The 24563-nt window shown below is 41.0% G+C and overlaps 1 protein-coding gene across 2 annotated transcripts in view; it reads right to left on the reverse strand.

The window, feature by feature from the left end:
- TPK1 (thiamin pyrophosphokinase 1) overlaps positions 1 to 24563 on the reverse strand; it is a 308446-nt gene that overhangs the window by 149404 nt on the left and 134479 nt on the right. For both annotated transcript variants that reach the window (XM_071559614.1, XM_071559613.1), the window contains one exon: positions 10915 to 10987. In XM_071559614.1, coding sequence (XP_071415715.1) covers positions 10915 to 10987 — 73 coding nt within the window. The remainder of the gene's footprint in view (positions 1 to 10914; positions 10988 to 24563) is intronic.

Raw genomic sequence — 24563 nt, forward strand, 5'->3', positions numbered from 1 at the left:
TTAAACTTTTGATGCTATTTTCTTCCCAAATCTAACCACTCATTGTACTTTGGTGCCTCTCTCCTGCTCCATCACACTCTCCTCCTGCCACAGGGAATTTTGAGCTATTCCACAGCATCTATAAGCTGTCAACCCGTACTTACTTTTTTCACACTACACAGAACCAAGTTCAAGAAGAACTTGTCAAAAAACATCAAATACAATTATCCTCTCTATCCCATGTCACTTTATTTCTTTACCTATGCATCTACTCACGCTTCAGGTCTGCAAGGCTCTCGGGCATATTATTGCACACAAAAACATTACCCAGGGCTGTCCTGGATTCTGTACAGGAGGGCACAGTCACTGCAAAATAAATCACTGACTTTCCCCTGAAAAAACATCCAGAAAAGACTTTCCTGTGAAGCAAGAAGGCTGGTCTAAGGCATAAGCTGGAAGGTTCACAGCTAGGAGGGTGCTCTTGCACAAAAGAAGAGCAAAGTAGAAAGAAACTGGGTCTGGCCACAACCAGTGGCTATTGAGGGCATGTGAGAGTCCACAGAAAATTTAAAATTGGAGGGCAGGGCTGTCTCTCATGGCTGGGCTGTTTCCAGCTATTCCTGGAGCATGGGAACAGTGCTGTGGCAGCTGCTGTGTGTGGCCCAGGGCTGCAAACCACAGCAGGGCAGTTCACTGAGGGTGGCAAAAGGACTGAGCACACAGAGCAACTTAAACTTGGCATGGAAAGGAAGGACATGTGCTTGAGCCCATCATTGCCTGGGGACAGGAGGAGTTGGCTTGTCCCAACACCCAACAGGCTACACAAAGTATCTGAAAATTTATCCTCACCCCTGTCCATGATCAAGCCAAACACATTTTTAATCTGGAATATGTGTGAGTTGATTCCATTGCTACTGATGGAAAAAGTCCCTGGCAACACCCTGCCCCTCAGACCAAACCACACTTGCTCAAGGTCTGGCGGAAGCAGAACTGGTTTGGAATTGTAATGGAGCTTTTAAGATGGAAAAAGGAGTGTCAGACCCCTCCCCGCTCTCTCTTGTTTTATCTTATGAGCGGGAGAATTCAAGAACATAACCTTATTGAAGAAAAGATTGTGTTTTTAATCACTCAAGAGACCTTCCCCACATTCAGCTGTGAAAACCACTGTCAATGCCAGATCAGAAATGCGCCTCTGCAAGTACGTCAGGTAAGATGAGTACATTTAATTCCTCAAAAACCTGTAATAAATACCAGATACAGAGCACATTCTGAAGCCTGAGTGTGCTCCACTACTGGACTTGTTAATATTTCCACTAGGAAATGCATCTTGAGGTCACAAGAAATACACCCATGTTTGATTTGAAGACAGAATTGAGGCAAAGGCTGACATTTTATCTCTCAGGAGTACTTGAGATAGGATTCAAATATGTCTCTAGTGGAGGCAGGGAAAGGGATAGGACCACAAAGGCCATTGCAAGGTGTTTACTCCTCCTGTCTGTCCACAGCAAATTGCTCAGGACAAACCCAGTCCCAGCTGGGACTGTTAACTGGTTACCTGACATCTGGTAATATTAACAAGCAATTAACTCCCTGCAAAGTAAATGCTTACTAAATTAGCAGTTTCAATTGGATTAACAATTGTTTGAATACATTATACATTAATGTGCAGAATTTGGACAAAACAGTCTCAACATCTGTAAACTTACTGTAAATATATTCAAACTTCCATTGCAGTTAGTTATACTTTCATCTCCTTGTATGATTTTTTATTTGTCACCAGATGAAACTCCCATCAAAGCTTAGCCAAGGGTAGAATAAGCACAGGTCCTCTTATTTTAACTTCAAATAAAAAAAAAAACTTGAACACCCCCCCCCCCAGAAAACCCAAAAGCAACAAAGACACAACAACTAAAAAACAACTACTCTGCACTCATTGCTAATAAACTGAAAATCTTACTTTTAGATTAGAAAAATATGATGTTCATATGTGTGTGCTTATCCCAGTCACTTCTTCACAACTGCAAAGAAATGACAGCAGAATTGATGTGGTGATGTCTGAGAATTTTTTCCAGTTCTCTTTCCTACCCTCTGTTCCATCTTTTTTTTTCTCTCTCTCTTAAAATGCTTACCTTTTCCTAACTTTTTAAAGAGTCTCTGCTTTTTTTCTCAATTTCTGTTCCTCACTCTTCTCTCCACACCATTTCATTTTTCTCTTTTAACTCATTGCATCCATAGGGGACTGTTTCTATTTCTAGTTATACCTTCAAATCTATTTCACTTATGGAACTTGTATTACTTTCTAATAAAATACCATCACAGCTTCTTCAGCTGGAGGAATCCAACAGCAAACCAGAAAAGCAAACTAACTCTGCCTGAAGACTGACCAGGGTTCAGCTGATCTTCCAGCACATCAGCTGATCAAAACTTCATCCCAGACCTCTTTAACTGGACTCTACTGAGTACTCCAAGAAAATATCAGAGTTGAAACAAAAAACACAGAGCTCCAAATGCTTACTGATGACAGAGAAAACAGCAAGGGGCCAAAAGGACATTACAGTCAGAAAACACAGGACAGAAAAATAAAAGGAGAAGGTACTGAGAAAGGTAAGTATGAGAAATATTCCAATTTGCAGAAATGTCCCTGCCTGGCTGTAGTTAAAGCTGCCAGAACCGAAGTTCTTTCATTCCCCCTTCACCCCTCATAATGGTATTTCTCTGCCACTAATACCTTCCTTCAAAAAGTACATCTTCATTAAGCTTCCTCCTGGTATATGTGAGTTCAACTTTTACCATCTTGCACTATTTCTGAATGCAGCTATAAAAGCAAACCTTGTACTTTGCATGTTTTTGACTAACACAAAATTCAATTAGTTAAAATAACTACCTGTGCTCCAGAAGCTGCACTTGAACTTTCCTGTTGGATCCTGCCTCCCTCTTGGTTTATAAAGAACCTCACACTTCTGTTATTCACTCAATTGACACAGGCAAGTTCAAATCTGGCAGCTTTAGCTCACTCTTTGTTTCACTGAAAAGCTACAAAAGCATTTAACTACCTGAAAAACATGCATAATGTTCTCTCCTTGCCATTTGGTGGCTTGTAGGACACCTGTACCTGTGTGAGCACAGAGAGCAAACTCCCTCTGGATTGTCATCCTTGAGGTTTCGTTCCTGTGTTTCTGTAAGTGAAGTGTAGGCACCACAAGGGCAACATTATGGTAAGTTAAGACATGCTGGGTCATGTATCCCAATTTATTGTGTCTTCCTGAGTTCATAGTTGTCCCAAAGATGAACAAGCAAGGACTATGGTGGCCTTGGTGGATTTGCCTGTAGAGAATGATCCTGAGTAGTCCACATGCTCCTTTCAAAGCAAGGCAAGCACTCACCAAAATGCTTGCCACAGGTCCCTGAAAGCATGTCAGAAGTTCTCCTCCTCCTCTTCTCTTCAGCCCACCCACAAACCCTTTGAAGTGAGCACCAACAGACTGCATCTTTCCACTGTGCTACTGAAACAAGAGCTGCCTCTCTTGGACAAGCCACACCATCTTTGCACAGGCTGACAAGCTGCTTCTTAAAATGCTTACAGATCATAACAGCAGATTTGGGGGATCTTTCTCTTGGGCCATGATCAGGTTTGTGTATCAGTTGCTGCCCAGAGTGGTGATTTGGCTACAGCTCATGAGCTGCTGCACAACAGAGTCAAGCTCAGAAATCAGCACATTTGGGCGGAACTTGAGTGTGCAGCAACATTGATGAGCTGTGAGGTTGTGGGCTCTGCAGCTTCACTGAATAGTCCTTTAATCAGGAGTCCATAGGCAAGGGCTCTGGGAACAATTTTCCCTTAAATTCTCTAAAAAGATGGATGTATAAATCCCACTTACATCTAAAAGGACCCATCATCTGAGCCTTCAACCACGAGTACCATAGCAAAGTTATCTCTTTTGTGTGAAGAGGCTTAATCACAAAATAACTGTCCAATTTCCTTCTCCAGATTAAGCTGTCATTGTTTAAACCTCCTTTTTTGTTCCTTGCATTGGAAATGAAGTTAATGCAATGCGTTTCTATTTTTTCCAACCTTTTATTTTCTCCATCACAGGCTGACAGCCCAGAGTAATGACTTCTTGCAGAGATTAACACCAGATTAAATTTTTTAAAACTCTTGAAAGTAACTCAAATGTTTAATGCAATATAGATTCTACCCTTTCCCTTCCTCAGGCCATAACCAATGGAAGGGAGAAATAAATCTCATACTGCAACATAATATTAAACTGAAATTGGATGCAAGACTAAAATACCACCAGCATAATTTTTGTTATATGGGGCACTGTTTTCTTGCATATTCTACTGTCAAGCAGATGAGCTTCAGCTAAGGCAGTGGCAAGAAGAAAGCAAGAAACTCACAACCTGCAAATTTTCATTTTAAACCCAAGTAAAAGAAAGAAAAACCACCTCTAATAAAAGTTTGATCTCTTATTTTCTATATATTGTCTCCAAAAGCTACATTACAAGCAGCAAAATACAGCAAAAGAAAATAGAGGAGCACTTTTTTTAAGGAATGAGAACTTGATGAAACTGAATTCCCAAACCTCCCAGGTAAAGTAGGGAGTGACTCAGGCCCTGATAAACACACAGAGTAACTCTCAATGACCTCAAAGCTCTCAGAATCTCAGTGATATTGTATTGATCTTACAAGACAAGTAGGTCTTAGCTCTTTCTTCAGGTTCAAAAGGAGGGATGTGCAACCCCCAGATATAAAGGACACACATTACTTAGAAAGATACAGACCTGTGTAACTGAGTTTGTTTTGACTTGTTCTTTCTCCACTCTCCTCCCAAATCTCAACTGCATTTAAAGAGATATTGTGTTCTGTAAACTGCTACCTCAGTGAAAGTGTGGGGAGTGATCTTAGAACTGGACAGAGATATTTTGGGGGGTTGTTTGTCCCCGAGTCCTTTGCCTTCAGGAAGATTCTTTCCAACAGGACATCATACAGACATTCTACATATATTAACTCAGCAGGGCACAGAACACCTGTACAAGCTGTATGTGATTTTAGGCCATAAATTTAATGGCACATGCAATATTCCATTGGCCTAGTTGTGCACACATCCCTGCACACCTCCAGGAATGCCAGGTACAATAATTCTAATAAAATCAGAACAGCAATGACAAGGTGGTTGAAGTATGTTCACTCACTCTTCACCACAACCCAAAAATTCAGGAGACTCAAACATAACTACCAAAAGGCAAGCTAAAAGCCAAAATAACTTCTAAAAGTCATAATTTTCTTTTCTGTAAACAAACTGGAAAATCTATTGCCAAGGTTTGGTTGTTTGTTTGGTTTTTTTTGTTTGTTTGTTTTTTTTTGTGGATACTTGGAGTCTCACCTACACAGTTTGAAGAAAAGTGAGTTGACTAATTTGGGGAAAATTAAATCAATTTATGAAGCTATTAAACACAGAGATACCATCTCTGACTTAGGAAATCCTGAGGCCATACATTACAGGGAGGTGAAAAGGGTATCAAAGAAGCTCCATTTGCTTTCAAAGGTGTTGTGTACTGGCCCAGCTGAGACCAGCCATGAACCTTTGGTCTGACCTAGTGTGACACTGTCGTGTTTACCTCAACAAATGTGCCACCAAGCACAGAACAACCTATAAATTTATGACAGATCTGAAACATGGTGATATTGCTTTCCTTCAGTAGGAGTAAGAAACCCATATAACCAGATTCCCCATGACAAGTCACTTGGAAACACAGTCTTGACAAAACCTCTGTTCAAGAAGGGAACCATTCATGAGAGCTCCTGTTGAGCAATTACACGACTACAGCATACAGAAATCTTCCATCTAACACCCTAAACTGCACACATTTATAGACAGTTTGAACTATTAACAACAGGACCATCTCAACCCTGTAAAACATCTTGACTTAATGAACCTCTCTCTGTATTAAGACATTGAGGCTCTTTTAATGAATGTACATCAATAGAGAAAAATTCCAGTCCCTCAATGCATCAGAAGCTGAACTCAGGTAGGCAGAGCATTTTTATACCTGTCAAAGTTGTCTTCAGCATGAAAGAACAAGTGATGACTGCCAAGCAGAAGTAGCCAGTCCAACAGCAAGACTGAACTGCTTCAGATCCACCTGCACAATTTTTACAGCTCCTTCTGAAACCTTAAAACCTCTCACAAAGGAATCAGGCCCTAAAATGAACCATGCTTGTCTTAGAAAACTATTCAACCTAACAAGAATGCTCTAAATGAGTCAAATGTTTTAATATATGAAGTCCTATATAAAATTTGTTTTAGAAAAAAAATATTAATATTCAGGGATAAAAGATAAAATAGTCACAGAAAAACTCAATGGTTTACTATGCTTTAAATTATAATAATTTAACTGCAGAACATCAACTAATATTGTGATTTCACAAAATTATTACAAATTTTGGCCTTGGAAAGCAAGCAGGGAACATGGCATTAAAACATGCAGTTTAGCAACAAAGTGTAGAAGTTAGAGGGGCATACAAGCACTTCAACAGTGCATTTTGTAAATCTAATTATAGGTGCATCATCACAGAACAAAAAGACAATACCCACACCAAGCTATTAAGCATTTCTACAGCCCTGATAACCATTAAACTCTGGAATTGGAAATAGCAAAGTGAAAGTGCTACAGCTGCAGAACTGCCTGCAAAAATAAGCAGCTCTATGGGACTTAAAAACAAAACAGAATAGGAAAAATTGGATTTGTAAATAAGTTCACATCATTTAATTACAGATCTGAAGTAGAGCCCACTAAGTCTGCAAGGCCTTTCAAAGCACATGAAGTTTGCTGAGCTGAAAAGCCAAACTGGATTTTTAATAAATAGTATAATCTGGATTTCAAAGGGCACTGGATTCAACCTCTGCTTCTAGGCATAAGTACAGATTTGCTATAATTTTAGATAATGTATTTGGTCTCAGCACTTCAGAAACAGAACATTGTCTGAGGCATAACAATACAAACGGCTGCTTTAACTTCAAAGTAATGTTTAAAAGGTTTCAATAATAGAAACATTCAGTTAAAGCAAGAAACAGATGAAACTGCAGTGACAGAAATATCACCACAAATCCTCCCTGCTTTGTGCAGTGTCATTTCCAATGCACCTCAGACTGTACAGAGACGGATTGCCAGAGCATCTATTATGGGATCATATCAACATGCATATTTCTCATGAAAGTACAGAAACTCCTCTCAGTATCTATTTTAACAATGACAGAAAATATGCAGAATAAAGAATATTGAATTGTTATTCTTTATCCTTCATTTATAGTGCAACATGATTTTAAAAGGAGATTCTAAATATGACATTTCATTTCCAGTTGCGGTGCAGTTTTATCCAGTTTTAACATTATTGAACTGTAAGAAATGGGCTAAACAATCACTAATCTTTTAACATAAAAAATAAAAGACTACAAGGACATCCTTGACAAGCCAATGAGGCAAAACTAAGACCACAGAAAATAAAAAGTAAAGCTGAATAACCTCTGATGCACGCTTACTTATTCTCTCCCAAAAGGATAACATGCCCAACTCATCCCTTACACATCCCGTTCATAAGTCTATTACACAGTCACTTCCCAACACAGCACTTTTGCCTTTAATCCCCTCACTAACTGTGGCTTGCCACACCTAACAGAGATAAAATGGATTTATTTGCCTCATGTTTGTGAACTTCATTTAAATAAGGCTCATCTATACAATGGTGATTGTCCTTCTAAAGGGAAAATGAAAACACTTGTCATGTAATCCTTGCTCAAGTGAAAACATCAGAGGAAGTGGTTTAAAGACATCCCTTTCAGTCAAACTTCAGGAATAATGTTTCCTGTGGTGGCATCTATCTGCTCTTCCTTTCATCACCTCAATGAGGCAGAAAGCCTTCTGTGGTGATGATACACCTGTTACAGGCAATGCTTTACAGAACCACATTTACTGTCATACACAGAGTTTAATATTCTCTGCTTCTTACTCAGCACTACACTAGGCGGTCTGTGACACAAACCCTGGCATATGATTATCTTTTATAACTCAATAATTAACATCCATAGGCTTTACTGTGTAAAAGTAACTCCTCAAGCAGTGCCATGCTGCCTTCAGACAGATGAAAAAAATTGTGATGTATTAATTTCTCCCCATATAGGCAGCTTTTATAAATAAAATAAAAACAATTGATACAAGAGAACGCTTGAAACAATACAGTGAAAGTATCTAATGACAGAGGCTTACCTTGGTCTCTGGGTATAATCTGCCCATGACTGAGCAACCCAAATCCCCAGCATGGTGCTGAGCTTCCTTAAAGTCAACAGTGCTGCACTGATCTACTCACCTGAAGTTCTCTCCCAGCCTGTTTGAAGCACCCCAACACAATTTGGGTCATGAACACATACAGCATTTCCAAAACACGGTGACTTTGGATGTTGTCTGGACTACAGAGCGTGCTTTAATGACCAAGATACTTTACAAGAGAAGAAACACACAACTCTCTCCAAATTCTGTATTTTATTCTGTTTTTAGCTTAAGATATCCTTAGACACTTACTTGTATTAACCATTCTAATTTTCTGACTATGAGAAATCAATTAAAAAACTTAAAAAATTAAAAATGAAAAAAATTGTTTTTTCTTAGCATGTACACCTGAGATTCAAATCCTAAAGTCTAACTGCATTTTTCTTCAGTCTTGTATGAGGACCCCAGGCAAGGATTCTGCAGGTGCTGTTCATTACACCCTTACAGAGCTGATGCCCTACTGCTCCCTTTACAGGCTGCCAGCTCAGCCCTTGCACAGATGTCTCAGCTCTGGGGGAAGCAGAATGGCTCACTTTGTGTTCAGAGAGGAGACGGAACCTGCATATCAACAGCGAGCTGCAACTGAGCTGACAAAAGGGATGCTGTGGCCAGAAAAGTAATCCCTGTGAAAAAGTGTAAATTTAGCTTAGCTTATCCCTTTCCATACCCTACTGTATTCTTCCACCTCCTACCTCTTCCGTCTCCTTCTCTCTGTTCAATGATCCTGAACTTGCATTCTTTGGTAGGACTTGCCTACCTATCACCAAGCTGTTTACAAAAGCATTAATGCTAGAATCATAGAATGGTTTGGGTTGGAAGGGCCCTTCAGGAACATTTAGTTCCATCCTCCCTGCCATGGACGGGACACCTCTCTCTAGACCAGGTTGCTCCATCCAGCCTGGCCTTGGACACTTCCAGGGATGGGGCAGCCACAGCTTCTCTGTGCAACCTGTGCCAGGGCCTGCCCACCCTCACAATAAAGACTTTCCTCCTCTAAACCTACTCTCTTTCAGTTTGAATCCATTCCCCCTGTCCTGTCACTGCATGCCCTTGTAAATAGTCTCTCTCCCTCTTCCCTGCAGGATCCCCTCAGGCACTGGAAGATGCTGCCATTCGGTCACTTTCTTTTCTCCAGGCTGAGCAAACCCAGTTCTCTCATCATTTCCTCACAGCAGAGCTGCTCCATCCCTCTGGTCATCCTGGTGCCTCCTCTGGGCTCACTGCAGCAGGTCCCTGCCCTCCCTGTGCTGGAGGCAGCTCTGCAGGTGGGGTCTCACCAGAGCAGGGCAGGGCAGAGGGGCAGAATCCCCTCCCTCAGCTGCTGCCCACGCTGCTTTTGGTGAGGACACATCTGGCTTTCTGGGCTGCAGGTGCACATGGCTGGGTCATGTCCAGCCTCTCATCCAGCAGCACCCCCAAGGCCTTCTTGAAAAGGCTATTCTTGATCTGCTCATCCTCCAGCCTGGATTGGTACCAAGGCTTGCCCATGCCCATGCCAAACAGAGGTTTTTGTGCTTTCCCCATTTACCAACACATCATGAGTTTCCAGTCTGTAATGAAAAGCATTAACTCAAAGTTTCTTATTTTATTTTCACTTCCAAAGCTGCAATTTAAAGATTCCCAAGCATTTTTCTTGAGCTGTTCTCCTAATATGAACAGCCATCACACAGTTCTCCCTTTTAAAAAATGGGACAGAACATGGAAATAAAACCTCATAGTGCTCAGAGAGGGACTTAAACCCAGCTCTACACACTTCTCCAGCCCTCCCCTCACAGTCTGAAACCTTTTGTTCTAACCATGTGATCCCAAGTCCATCCCAGAGAAGATTTTAGGCAACTTTCATTCTCACACATTGAATTAGCAGCAGACTAAACTGATTAGCCACAAGGATCCAACACTTGCTCCTCCTGCAAGTGCAGCCTGCTGCAAAGGTGAGCTGGCACACCAAGGCAAACTCTGAATTTGCAGAAATCTCCTGTCTCCAAGAGGCCAGGGTAAAACACTGGCCTCATCACAAAAGCCTAAACAGGCAGGCAGGTGAAGGGTTAAACACTAAACAGCCATCCAACTGAACTCTGAGCCCTAACACCTAAGCAAAGTGAGTTTACATTCATGGTGTTCACCAGAAACACGGTGGCTACACTGGAAATAAATTGATATATGCAGGAATTTATCCAACAGCACATTAGGGAGGGCACTAGTCAGGTGTATGACAATGCTTCAGTGAGTGAGGAGAGAGAGAGATGTCTCCATCTACAGCTTTCCTCAGAAAAGGTACGCTCATATGCTACAAACAACACACACAAACTGTCTCTAGGAAGTCTGTGGGTGCCAACCAGGTGGAAATCGTGGTATTCTCTGCACCTCACCATGCAAAAGAAGCCACAGATTTTCAGCAGTCTTACCCTAGTTTCTAGTTTCTGTAATCTCTAGCAACATATGACTGTTTCCTCACCTGGTGCTCTGAAAAGTCACCCCATGCAGGACTCCACATCTGCAGCCCTAAAGACACGGGTGGAGCCAGAACACTTAATGACCAATGGGGGCACTAATGGGCTGGCTCTTGCAGTGCTCTATCACACAGAAATTCATCAGAGAGATTTAATTTACCTTGACCTTGTAGTACTCCTTGACTTCAGGCTGAATGGAATCAAAATCACCACTGATGTAATCAGGCAAGAAGCTGAAAGGGAAGCAATGAGCAGTGAAATGAAAAATTAATCCATCTTATGACATTTAATATTTATTTTCTCAAGAGCACTAAGGGGTACAAGCATTAACCTTCTTATGAGTTCTTTAAAAGCATGTTAAAACAAGAGTTGGTACAAGATGATACAAAATAAGGTAACAGACAAGAGGTAAAATGTAAATCTTTTGTCCCTTCTTTGCTGAGGGAGCTACACATCACTTATACCTCTCTAGGTCAGTAAGGCAAGGTTGTATCTGCCTGGTGCTGGAAACACAAATCCTGAATACTTTTCAAATGTATCATTCAGTCAGCAAAGTATCTGACATTGCATATCCAAGGACTATACATGAAGTTGCAGAGAATAGAATTTGTCAGAAGAAGATGATGATGATGATGCTTTGACAGCTGGTGTGCCATAAATGTTTCAAGGATTTGTATTTTAGTTGTTGGTGATGTCATCTCATTTTTACTCTTCTTGAGTATTAAAAATACTCCCAAAATATAGAAACCAAATGCTCCAGGATTTTTAACTCCTATCTCGGATGTACAAAACGTGTATGAAATTTGTTTCAACTCCTACCCATCATCCATACAGTAATATTGCTGCAAAGCACATGGAAATAGTTTTGTGATATTTATCTCAAGTTGCTTCTTGCAGTTTTTAAGTTGTGGAATACTTGAAAATATTTATTGTATAAATTCTCATCAAATTCATAACAAAACTTGAATTGTGCAATAGAAAGAACAGTTTAAGAATATTTTAAAAAACCCCAAATCAACCCCAAAAATCCAACCAAAGAACCAAAAGCCCAACACAGAAATACAGTTTTCTATCTTGCACAATTCCTTTAGTCTGAAGCAGCAGCTAAGAATTTTAAATTGCTGCCTTTTTACCTTTCCATGAGTTTTCTAACGAAATACTGAGTACAACAAGCCTAAAAATTTGCTGGTATTCTCTTTTGATTTGTTATTTTTTAACTACTTTTTCCTGATTGAAGCAGAACCATCAAAAGTAACCTCACTCTTAGGCATTTCAGTGGTGGCCCCAACTGAAGCCCTGCAGATATCCCAGCAGGTTGGGCAGGAAGAACAGCAGCCAGTTGTCATGGAAAACCAACTTGGTGTGACACACAAAACCACTCTGATAAAAAAGGTGTTTCTCTTACTAAAATACATAATTCCAATGACTTTTTTTGTTTTGTTTTCCTCTACAGCAGCTACAGATCATGGTGCTTTTAAACAATCAACTATTTCCCCTGAGTGCTACAAGAGGGAGCAGAATTAGTAAAAATATTTACCTTCTCAGAATCCAATGCTTCTGCAGAGTTTCGTTCTCATCCAAAGCAAAATAATTTCCATGAAAAAAAGCTAGCTGAAGTCATGTTTGAATTTTTACAAGCAGAAGAAACAACAATTTTGGTTGCCCCTCCCACAGGCTGTGCCAGAGCTCCTGCCTGCATGTGTCTCCTCTGCAATATGTCCATTTTCAAAGCATCCTCTCTATATTGTTCACTTGGAGAAGCCACACAACCAGAATTAACTAAAGAGAAGAAGGAATTAGAATCATAGAATCATAGAATCAATTGGGTTGGAAAAGACTTTTGAGATCATTAAGTCCAACCCTTGGTCCAACTCCAGTCCCTTTACCAGATCATGGCACTCAGTGCCACGGCCAAGCTCAGTTTAAAAACCTCCAGGGATGGGGAATCCACCTCCTCTCTGGGCAGCCCATTCCAATGCCTGAGCACTCTCTCTGCAAAGAATTTCTTTCTGATCTCCAGCTTCAGTTTCCCCTGGCAGAGCTTGAGCCCATCGTGCCCCCTTGTCCTATTGCTGAGTGCCTGGGAGAAGATACTGATATAAAAGATCAAATCTAGGGTACAATCTTCACAAACACAAATTGTGGCTGGGAACTCCAAAATTTCAAAAAGTCTCCACCTCACATTAATGATTATGAAGAGAAGAATTCTTTCTTCTCTTCTTCCCTTTTTAAAAACACTGGAAACAAGGAAAGTTCAGAAAGACACAAATCTCGGCCCCACTGTCTGTTTCTCAAATATGATAAAATATGTGTGGTTTATCTTTGAGGGAGGATGGCTGCTCTTCGTAGCTCATCAAACCAACAAAAGCAAGGCAGTGTGGAGTCCAAGGCTGCATCTGACACGGTTTTCTTCTGTGGAACAAATTGCCTGATCCAGGTGAGCAGAAGCAAGTCAAGGCTTTTGTCCAACCAACACAAGTGAAGAACAGTCACTGCGTGAGGAGTTGTCCTTGACTGACTGCCCTCAGTAGAGGATTAGCACTAGTTGACTGAGGAAAAGGGGAATAGTTGAGGCAGAGGCATATGGGAAAAAATTATGCACCACAGTAACTCAAGTGCTTTCTGTAATAATTGGTTTTCACTTGTTTGTTTTCATGTGGTTTTGTATTTACAAAGTAGTGTGGGAGAACAGGCGTGGGACAATCACACATGAAGCTTCCCACTGTGAGAGTGGAGAAATTACCTGGGGAAAAGAGGAACAAGAAAGGCCTGCTCATGAAATTTAAAACAGCTGCCCCTATTTAAAGCACAGATTAAAACCAGGTATTATATTATTCTAACCCATGTTTTCCTGCTCTGACCTCAAATTCATGAATAATTCTTATTCTGTCGCGTAACTGTATTGAAAATGACATATTTCAGTGACATACATGGCACACATCCTTTAGTGAGGGACTAACTTTTTTGCCCAGGATGGTAAAAGATGCCTTTAATTCCTGTTTAAAGTGCAATTTAAATTTTTAATTTCTGAACAGCCCAGATGATGCAGCCTACTGCATTTCAGAACCACGTTTTACCAGTCTCATTAGCTATTAATTATCACTATGCATATAAGGTCATGACCAGCTCATCTGGCTTGATTCTCTGCTGCTTTATATTGACACTTATCAGGACCAAGCCAACTCCTTAATCCTAATGGGACTGAAAGTATAAAATTCATGAGATCAGCTCAGTCTCCTCTAGAGCTGTCAAGCAGCTTAACACCAGGCTCTGGGCAACAAAAAAAAAACCCTTTAGAGGCTTTGGGCCAACTGGAGTTTTTCTTTATTTTCCTCTTCTCTTTCCTTTTTTTTTCGGTGTCCAGGGGTTTATTTTGTTTGAGTTTAAGTTGTTGGTTTTTGTTGTTGATTCTGGATTTTTTTCTTGTCATCAGGGTCTTTTAGAGTCATGCTGCATCTGTCTAAAATGAGAGTGGAGTCAGGAGGGCCAGGATTACTCCCAGATAGGGACCCAACTGCACTTCCATAGCACACTGCTTATCTTTCATCTGTGTAATTTATTTTTTTTTAAATCCCATAGTTTCAGTATGAAACCTTTAAAGGTTTAGGTAGCTTACCAAGAAAAAAATGAGCTATTTCTCAGCAGTTTGAGACAGGTCCCAGCTAGAGGATTTATATGAATTGGATAAAGGCTGAATGTTACTGAGCAGTTTTATGAACTCCCAGGATGCTGGGCTGGAAAGCTGTGAGGGGAAAAAAGAGACTCCAGCAAGTTTGACACGGTTTCAAGATACACCAAGAAGTTTTTAGTCACCAGTACCATAAAGCAGTAATTGACTCTTATCATAGACACAGATTAGAAAATAAATAGGAGCTACTTAAACTCTTGAGGCTTTTGTGCTAAGTAAGCACAACTGTGCCTTCTGCCTTCAAGTAATCCATCCGACAGACACAGCTTAATTCAAGAAGCAGTATTATTTTGAAATATTCCACTTCAATGAACAGTGTGTTAAATTTAAAACATCAGAATATTTTGTTTTTTATTCACTCACCTTAAGAATTCAACGTGAAGTATTAGATATGTCTTTTCACATAGGTATGAAAAAAGAAAAACAAAACAAACAAAAACTCATGCAAACCCATCTCACTTCAGCAGTTTATACTTAAAAAACGTGCTGCCTCCTTAAATAAAATGCTCTGCCATAACTCCTCAGTTCTATCATTAATTCCAAGTTACAGTTTCCTAGTACTATTGACTTTTCTTGTGATGTAGCTCCTTTAGCACATAATTGCCTACAATTAACCTTTTTTAAACAAATGTTAACATCAGAGACATGAACATTTCAAGGCAGTCTCTGCATGCCCTTTGGTTCCTTCAGTTCCAGCACAGAAAATAATCCCACTCAGACAAACCATATGTGTGTCCAGGTTGTATCATTTGAGGGTACACACTGGGTTCCCTATGCTTTTTCTTCACTACTAAAAATTAATTTCAAAATGGGTGCCTTTTGCCCTGGACTAACACACACACACAAGCTACATCCTTGTAGGAAAAAAGGTTCACTGAAGATAAACTGCTGCAGACCGAACATGAAGTAAAGTCACTAAAGTCAACTTTGACTCTTGTAAGCATTGAGTGGTTGGGAATACAGAAGATAAAACTCTCTAGCATTACTTCAGGATAAATATTAAAATCATAGTTTAACAAGAACCCCCCAACAAACAGTAATTAATTCCCCAAATCTATGTTTGCTAACTGCTAAGGTGCACTTTCAGCTTGCCCTCCTAACAAGGACGAGTGAGGGTTGTTCTCATCAGAAAGGTTTTAAGTCTGTTTAAATCTGTCAAAACTCTACTGTTATCTGCTGTGGAGATCCAAGTGCCTTTTTAACTCCCAGAGACATGTACAGCACCAGCAGATGCCATTAATATATTGTCTTAGAGCAGCATATTCAGCTGTCCCAAGTAGCTGTACAGAGGTGAGTTCCTGGGGCAAGGAGAAAGGTCAGATTGCAAGACATATTCAGAGTTAACACCTATTCAATCCATAAATACCTTCACAGCATCATCTTCAATGTCACCCCACGCCAGGGTCACACCTGAAGCTCAGAAGCCAAACACTAAATCCCAATACAATTAATGAACTTCAAACAGACCACAGAAGAGTTTTGCTTTGATTCATCTTGAACAGATCCCACTAATGATGCCATAACTTATTGCTATCATCAGGCCTTTAAAAAACATCTAGCACACAGCCCTTAGCTCCTCCATTCTCTACTCTCCAGGCAAGACTGTCTTGAAGTCTCATCACTCTCTACAACTACCTGACTGTACTTAAACTACCCTGGAGGTTTTTAAGGTGAGATTGGCCGTGGCACTGAGTGCCATGATCTGGTAAAGGGACTGGAGTTGGACCAAGGGTTGGACTTGATGATCTTGGAGGTCTTTTCCAACCCAATTGATTCTGTGATTCTATGAAGTCACTAAGCTTACTTTTTCTGGCTCCATGCTTCACATCACCATTATTTCAATGCAAAAAGTCTCCCTTATAAATCCAAAATATTTGTATTGGGGTGGCACTGGCAAGGCTGTGTATGAATTCAGACAGAAACAACACTATAACTTCCAGAAGGGAAGTTATAGCCAGGTGGGGGTTGGTCTCTTCTCCCAGGCACTCAGCAATAGGACAAGGGGGCACGATGGGCTCAACCTCTGCCAGGGGAAATTGAAGTTGGAGATCAGAAAAAAATTCTTTGCAGAGAGAGTGCTCAGGCATTGGAATGGGCTGCCCAGAGAGGGGGTGAATTCCCCATCCCTGGAGGTTTTTCAGATGAGATTGGCTGTGGCACTGAGTGCCATGATCTGGTAAAGGGCCTGGAGTTGGCCCAAGGGTTGGACTCTATGATCTTGGAGGTCTTTTCCAACCCAATTGAGTCTATGATTCTAAAACCCCTCAATAATTGCCCACGCCTATTTCAAGGACCTTAATAAACCCTAATGTTTATTATGCAATTGCTTACACAGAACATAATTCCCGAACAGCATTTTGCACACTACAATAAATCCAGACGTTATTTAACAAGATTAAAACAAAAAAAAAAGAAGAGGGTACAACAACAGCACTGCAGACCCCAATTTAACAAACCAACCATACATCAAGCTACACATAGATAACCAGAATTCTTTGCACAGACCATTAGCAAATCTGTGTATTACAGTCAGATAGTTCTGCAGTGAAAAATATTTGGATTATTCGGCAACCTTGAAGAACAGCCTCTTTTTTCCTTACTTTTTAAAGAGCTTAGTAGTAAATAGCATATAAGTATTATTTCATTTGCAAACCCTGTGATTTAAAGAAAAAGATAAAAGCATGTGCAGATATGAAGGCAGTAATGCATTCATTTATGCTTGCCTGGTATGCAGTGTCACCTTGCAAATAATAAAAAAACCCCCGAAATAAATTGGAGAATGTACTCCCTTCAGCTCGAACTGCTATGCAAAGCACACATCAGGGGGACATCATCTGCAGGGGACACCAACTCTCTCCCATTATCATTGCAGATAACAAGCGGTTTACACCCTGCCTCAGAACCTCAACCCTCAGTGACAAAGAGGAGTGTTAATGATAGCTACAACTGTTGTATTTTTCTTTTTAACAGTCAATATCTGGAACTTTTCTCCAGTTGCAATCGATACAGTACAAAGTAAAGTCGTGCTCCAAGATTTAAGAACTTCTTGCTTGTTTTCCACGGCGCTGAACATCCTCCTGCATTCAGAGAAGTGCTTCAGGAAAACCACAAGACAAGCAACTCCCAGAGACTGCTGCTAAGCACCTGTGACTCTGCTTTTATTTCTCACACACTGAAGTGTTGCTTAAAATAAAGGATACCTCACTGCAACCTCACTGCTACCTCACTCTGTGTGATCTCAGAGGCAATTAAAGCCAAAGGTACTCAGCACAAACCAGCACTGCACAGGATCAAGCACCAGCCTTGCTGTCAGGTCTGTGGCAAAAGGAATTTAAAAAAAAAAAGTTGTGAGTTTTCATCCTTGTACAGGGCAGCATTAACTCAGTGGCAGAACAAGCTCCAGTGCCTCAGCACAAGCCACTCATGAGCAAAGGATTCTGGATGCTTGGCAAGCACAAGGACTTTTGTAGAACTGTCAGAATTTAGTCTTCTAGGACCCAAGGCCTAGGAAAGAGGGGAGATGAGGTGCACTGTAACCTTTGAGAGGTGAGGGGAGCTGACTCACTGAGAAGGCAGAGGCTGAAAACATCCAAAACTGTTTTCCCTGTTCTCATGTCAAAGCAATAGATGGCAGAATTTGCTCAAAAAAAAAAAAAAGTCAGCCATTACATTAGAGAAAGGTAAATTGTTTATTAGCATTTTATACTGCATGTGAAGAACCAAAAGGATGGGATCTAAAATGTGGTCAACTTAGGTCAAAGCAGTCACAAACTGAGATTTAGAAGCTCTTCTCATAAAGGTGGCACTAGAAGCCACAGCTGGCTCAGGGCTTCTCCATGGAGTGCCACCAGAGTTGGATTTTGATGCTCCAAGGTGAGAACAGCCTTTTCCAAGACAAGACAATCAACTCCTCTTTTTTCCCAGAAGAGCTAGAAACAGGCATGCTCTACTTTTCCACATCATCAGTTCTAACAACACCGACATTATATGATTTTAGAAGTCAGTTTTGATGACTAGTATTTCAACTCTTAAGTGTCCCTTCTGTGAAAATTCACACCACTAAGAACACTTAAAAGTCAAGCACGCTCAAACAGTAAGCAGTTACACCTGAAAGATGTTCACTGGGATTTCCTTGCTTCCCTTAATTTACTGACTCTCACCTGAGTACCTGAAGTACCTGCCCTGAGTTCAGCATCTGTTCAGAAACTTCCAAGACCAGTGAAGAAGCCTGTGCAGGGTAGGCTGAGCTTGAAGAAACCCTTTGCTTCTTCAGGGCTTGAAACTGCAGTAAGCAGCTTGCAGCAGAAATCCTTTAGAGCCCCTTCTACAGGATGACTTGTGAGTGCAATGAGAAGTTTATCCCCTTACTGAGCAACCTGTTCCAAGCAGGCAAGGAGAAATCTGTAGGTTTTTAAAAGTTTTAATTGCATTTCTCCTGTTTGGGCCTGCATTTCCTTCTCCAATTTCCACCTGCACATCATTTCATAGATTGATTTTCTGTTTCATGGCCAGAGAAGAGACATCTTTACACTTACCAACAAGGAGGAAGAGCAGACATAAAAGCTCAATTGTCATATAAAATATATTAAAAAAGACACCTATGCAGAAGACAAGAAGTCTGAAGGGAAAAACCAGAACCTCTGATTCCAACACAACTACTGAAAGGCAAGGTTGACTCTGTATAATGTTTCCCATCCTGGGCTCTGATTGCCTGCAGAGCAGTCACTGAGCAAACCTCTGACTCTGTTTTTGGCAAAGATGTGCTTGAGTACCTTAAGTACATCAATATAATGTTTTTAGATTTTGAGTCCTTACACTGGTAAGGTACATAACAATGTACTGAGGATCCTGAAAACACTGGACTACACAGAAGGACAAAACATATCACCTAATCTTTTCAGGGAATGTGAGCCCATGTGGCAAGGAACAGAGTACAGACACAATAGCTGAGAGCTGTTTGAAGTCTGTGTCTCTCTATGGCTGAAATTGGGCAAGTCCCTGGCAGGGAGAAGGTTTATTGAACCCTTTGCTGCTGACCTTTGCTGCAGCTTCTCTGGTGCTGACAGAGAACCAGCACATTCCACTGGAGTATTAGCATGTCAAAAGGTACCTGCACCTCTTGCCCAGCCCAGCCCAGCAGCATTAATTAGAGAGACAGCAGAAGATAAGTGCTCATATAAAATGAGAGCTGGGCTCTGTCTGGTGCTGAGTAACCTTTATCAGAAAGTATCTTCACTTTCATCAGATACACTCAAGGGAGTATTCTCCCATTTCTACACAGTTTAGCTGTACAATGGATGACCCTACTTAATTTTCTGGAACCTGTGACTTAGACAACAATGCATTGCAATGTTTAATGGAAATTCTTGTAAGGTTCACACTGATTGAAAAGGTGACAGGTAGGCCTTGAACTCTGAAGGAACTCATGGAAAACTAATATCTCAATGTCCCTGTCTTCAGTGGGATGGAGCATCAGAGCTGGGTGAGGCTCCTGTAGCTGGCAGAGATTCTACCCACTTTAATCCTTTTTCCACCTTTCTCAGTATCACCAGCTCTACAAAGTCCCAGTGCCATATTGCAGTTAGCAAAGTCAGCAGGCAGGAACACACACAAACAGTTCTCTCTCACACAAGTAAGATTACAAGTATTTCAAAGCCTATTTTCATGAGCACAGCTGCAATTAAAATGCCTCTGATAAAGCTCTAATTAAAGAATAAAACCACCTTTTATAGTTACCTGACATATGGATGAAATTAGCAAACAAAATAAAGCTGCTACTCCCATGTATCAATAAATCTGCCTTCTGATCACAGCCTGATGTACTTAATTGAAATAGTTTTTCTAACAAGGTTTTATTTGTTCTACATTTTTAAGGGATAAAGAATGAGGGACTGATGAAATGTGTTCACTTAATGTAAAACCATCTCTCTTGACATTTTCTTCTGCAAAATGTTTAAACTGCTATACTAAAGGGAAAGTTCATAGCTATGCTCTGCACCTTAAGAGATGCAAATGATCTCTGGTTGACAGGGACTTGCCAAACCTAAATTTTTATTTCTTTCCACTGTTCATTAGTGAACAAACCCATATGTGATGAACACTAGTAATGTAAGCAAACCTGCTGCAGTGTCACCCTGGCCATGCATGGGCTGCCTGCTTTCCCAAGGCCTCCAGAGTACAAGGAAACCCACTGTTCCAGCTGTTAACCTTCTCCTTTAGGTTACTCTCAGCCAGGTTCCTCCTCCTGGCAGTCAGCACAGCTTCCAATGCCTCCCAATCAAAAGGCCTCTTTAAAAGTTAGACATGACCACCATAAGGAAGCTCCCTGCACGTTCCTGGGTGGCTTATCTAAAAAAGAGAGAGAGCAACTACACAGCTATGGTATCCAGGGTAATGGTATCAAGGGTAAGGGTGGGAAGGGTTCATTATGGGGGAAAAAACTTAAATTTTGCACTGGCCAAAGTACCACATCAAATCCTGAAGTCCTTCTTGTTTCTCGAGCTTCCTTCACCCCCTGAAAGCACCAATTGTCACAGAGATGCTCAAAAGGTACAATCTTTTCTCATCTTCAGCTACTGGAATAACTCACCAGCAGCCAATCAAGCCAAGACAACTTACAGAAACTAAAGATATAGTTTATAGTAATAATTCCACAATTGAGGCCACAGCTGATAAAGTATGTCTGGAGAGAGGAGAGGCCATCTCCTCTCAGACATTATCTCATACCTGTGTAGTGCCTACCAAGGACACACTGCACTCCTTTGACCTACCACAATTTTCACCTGCTGCTTATTAAACTGATCTTACCAAGGAAACACTGATCCTAAGCATAAGAGACAATGGCTTTCATAACCACAGGAGTCTGTGCTGGTTTTTATCTCTGCTACAGATGTAGCAGTGATAACTCTTGAGAAAGAACTAACAGCAAATCATAGAATGACAGAACGCTTTGGGTTAGAAGGGACTTTAATGATCATCTAGTTCCAACCCCCCTGCCATGGGAAGGGACATGTTCCACTAGATCAGGGTGCTCAAAGCTCCATCCAGCCTGACCTTGAACAATTACTGGAATGATAAATACATCAAGGCAGTAAATTCCTGCAAGAGGTCAAGGTATGCAAGTAATACTTCCTTCAGATGATGTCAGAAGACATCTGCCACTGTGAAGCCTCAGCTGTAGGTGTCACTAATAAGCACCAGGAGTCTGTGTGCCTGGGCTAAAATCCTTACAAGGCCCCAGTTCCTGCAAATCCAGACACGTACAGACCCTCTTGGCATCTGCAACCAGCATCTCTCCTCTGCAGGGAGAGGGAAGTTCTGTATCTGCTCCCTCTGAAACCAGCACAGCTACACATGACACAGCTGGTGAGTCAGAACGCACAAGGATTTCAATACAAAACTCAAGCTCAGGAGCAAAGTCATGCTTTACATTCAAACTTGGTAGACCATAAGAGGATGTAAAAGTTATTTGTTATATTTTACTACATTTAAAACTGAGCCATTTTTCCACATAATCTTTGCTAGGAAAACAACAACAACAAAAATCCACCTAAAAAAACCCCCAAAGAGTCCAAGCATGACCAAGAGAAATGAAAAGGGCACTGTGAAGGGTCTCCAAGGCTACACTGAGCACTCAGCTGACTGAAGTCCACATAAACCTGAGCTGGCTCTAAAACAGCTCAGAGACTGGTTGTAGAGCAGTTATAAAGGCAGTGCTTGCTGTGCTGTTGCTCTGGTTTCCAGGACAATACCAGCTTCACATATGAGAGCCTTAACTGTGTTTCAGACACAAAGGTGTGTCTGTCCATCTCTCCCCATCCATTAGTCAGACTACAGTGCCACAGTGTATTTTCAGTAGAGCAAATAGGTGTGTGCTACTATTGCTGCTAACTTTGTAATAGCCAAACTGTGGCTGGGACCTTCCTACCAAACTCTACTGCCTGGAACTTAAGTTGGCTTTCCTTATTAATGTTCTACCAAGAGCAAGGCCATCCTACTGTGGAGGGAAGGTCTGAAGAGAGTCTGAGCCAGTCCTCTTTTTGGTATCTTCAGCACTTAGTTTACTGCCACTTAGAGCACAAAAGATATCACTTAGATAACTACCTACCCATATCAAATGCAGGCAAGTCAATGCATAGATTTGTGCATATTTATAAATGGCAATCACAGGAAAAAAAATATAGAGTTCTCTGTTCTCAATCTCTCCCCTTCCCAATCCTCCTCCTTTCCTTCTTTTTGTCTATGAGGAATAAAAACACTCAGACAGAAGACACCGTATTCTCAATAATTAACACATAGTCCCAGAAACCCTTGTCTTGGCCTCTGTACAAGTAATTTTCTATCAAGTAGAATAGCTGAAAAGAAATTTAATGCAAACTCAAATGCTGTCAGTGCCCAGCTTATTATACAAAAAAAAAAAAATTTAACAATACTCCCATATGAACTTCACAATTTGTTATGATTAAAAAAATATTTATATAATCCTTAACTGCCATCCTACTAAGTTCTATTATTGTCATTATCACTTCGCCTTAATCTTTTATTAAATTTCAACACACTAATTAACTTTTCTTACAGGATGAGAAATAGATCTTAAGGACACAGATCTACCCATAAATAATACAAATGCAATGATGAGCTCTTATTAAAAGCTACTCCCTTTACATACAGTGATAGTAGCTGTTCCTCAGGGTAGACATTCAGTGGTCTAATATCCTGCCACCATCTGCACTAGGAACATTACAGAGAAGGGAGAGGAGAGCTCTGAGTGGATGCAGCACTGGAAACACTCTGGAAAAGACTGGGCACAGATGAGCTGTGAATCAGATACTTAACTGGTGTATACTGAGATGCTCTGGGAGCAGCCTGAGAATCAGCACAAGTGACATGCCACGTAGCCATCATTAGAGATGTCATTCAATAGAAAAGAGAGGTTCTGAATGACAGTGTGGCCCATTCCTTCAGTGTGAAATTCACTGCTAGGTAAGTTTTTCAACACATTCTAATACCAGCAGGATATTATTTCATAGGTGGATGAGTTTTTGAAAAGTGTGTAAAGTTAGGAGGATTAGACCTATGTGCCTGATAATGAGGTAAGACACCTGTATTTTATTGGAATGGCAGAAAAACTGTCACTGTGTTACTTTTGTAATTGTCCTTGGAGAGAAACTGGAAGTCCTCCTGGAGATTAACAGAGAACTCTGTTTCATTGTAAGAAAAGCCATTGCCTAAATCCTGGGCAGTCAAATACCTGCCTAAGTTCTGATGCAAAACACAACTGCAGCAGCCAGTTACAGGCAGACAGCTGGTAACAAACTGGAATTTGGGCTGACATGCTGGTAAAAAGGCACTGAGATTTTGGACCATTCCCACCTTTCAATTCAGCTCCATGCACTCTGGAGGTGCAGCACACCCACTCAGCGACAGAGTTCAGTGCAGTTCACACCGCAGCAGTTTCTGGGGGTCCCACCAGAAGTACCCCAGGCAAGGTGGCTCCCTGAGTCCATGAACACCAGCTGCTTCCCCAGGGCCATGGCAGGGAGGGAGGTGGGAACATGAACTCCCCTCCCAGAGCCACGGGGTCACAGCCAGGTTGCAGCATCCTGAGCCAGGCAGCTCTGCCAGAGGCCAGGCTGTGCCATCCAAAGGCAGTTTCTATCAAGTTGTACTCCTGGCTGATGTTGGTACATAGAAGGGCTTGTGTAAGGTAGAAGAGTTCTCAACTTTTACAGAATTTCACAAAATGCAGGTTCCTGGACTCATGTCTGTGGTTTTGTCCACTCCTAGAATGAGTAGGTATGGGCAGTTTTCCCAATTTCTTTCTCGTACAACATGGGGAAGAACAGTTTACAAATGCAGCTTTCAGATGAGAAAAAAACACATTAAAATTACTTTTAGAGCACAGAATTAAGTAATTAAAACTACAAACTACTAGTACAACCCATGCTTTTGGATTCTAGATTCCTGTAATATGTTTAGAGATTAAAATAATCCTCTCTTCAGACATAACAGAGTGGAGCCAGCCAGTGTATGAATGTTTAAATTGGCTAATTCACAAAGAAGGTTGGGGGAAACAATAAAATAAAATCCACATTTAGATTGACAACTTGTCTGTGGTCCTA

This window comes from Pithys albifrons, chromosome 7 (assembly GCF_047495875.1).
Source record: "Pithys albifrons albifrons isolate INPA30051 chromosome 7, PitAlb_v1, whole genome shotgun sequence".
Classification (NCBI taxonomy): domain Eukaryota; kingdom Metazoa; phylum Chordata; class Aves; order Passeriformes; family Thamnophilidae; genus Pithys; species Pithys albifrons.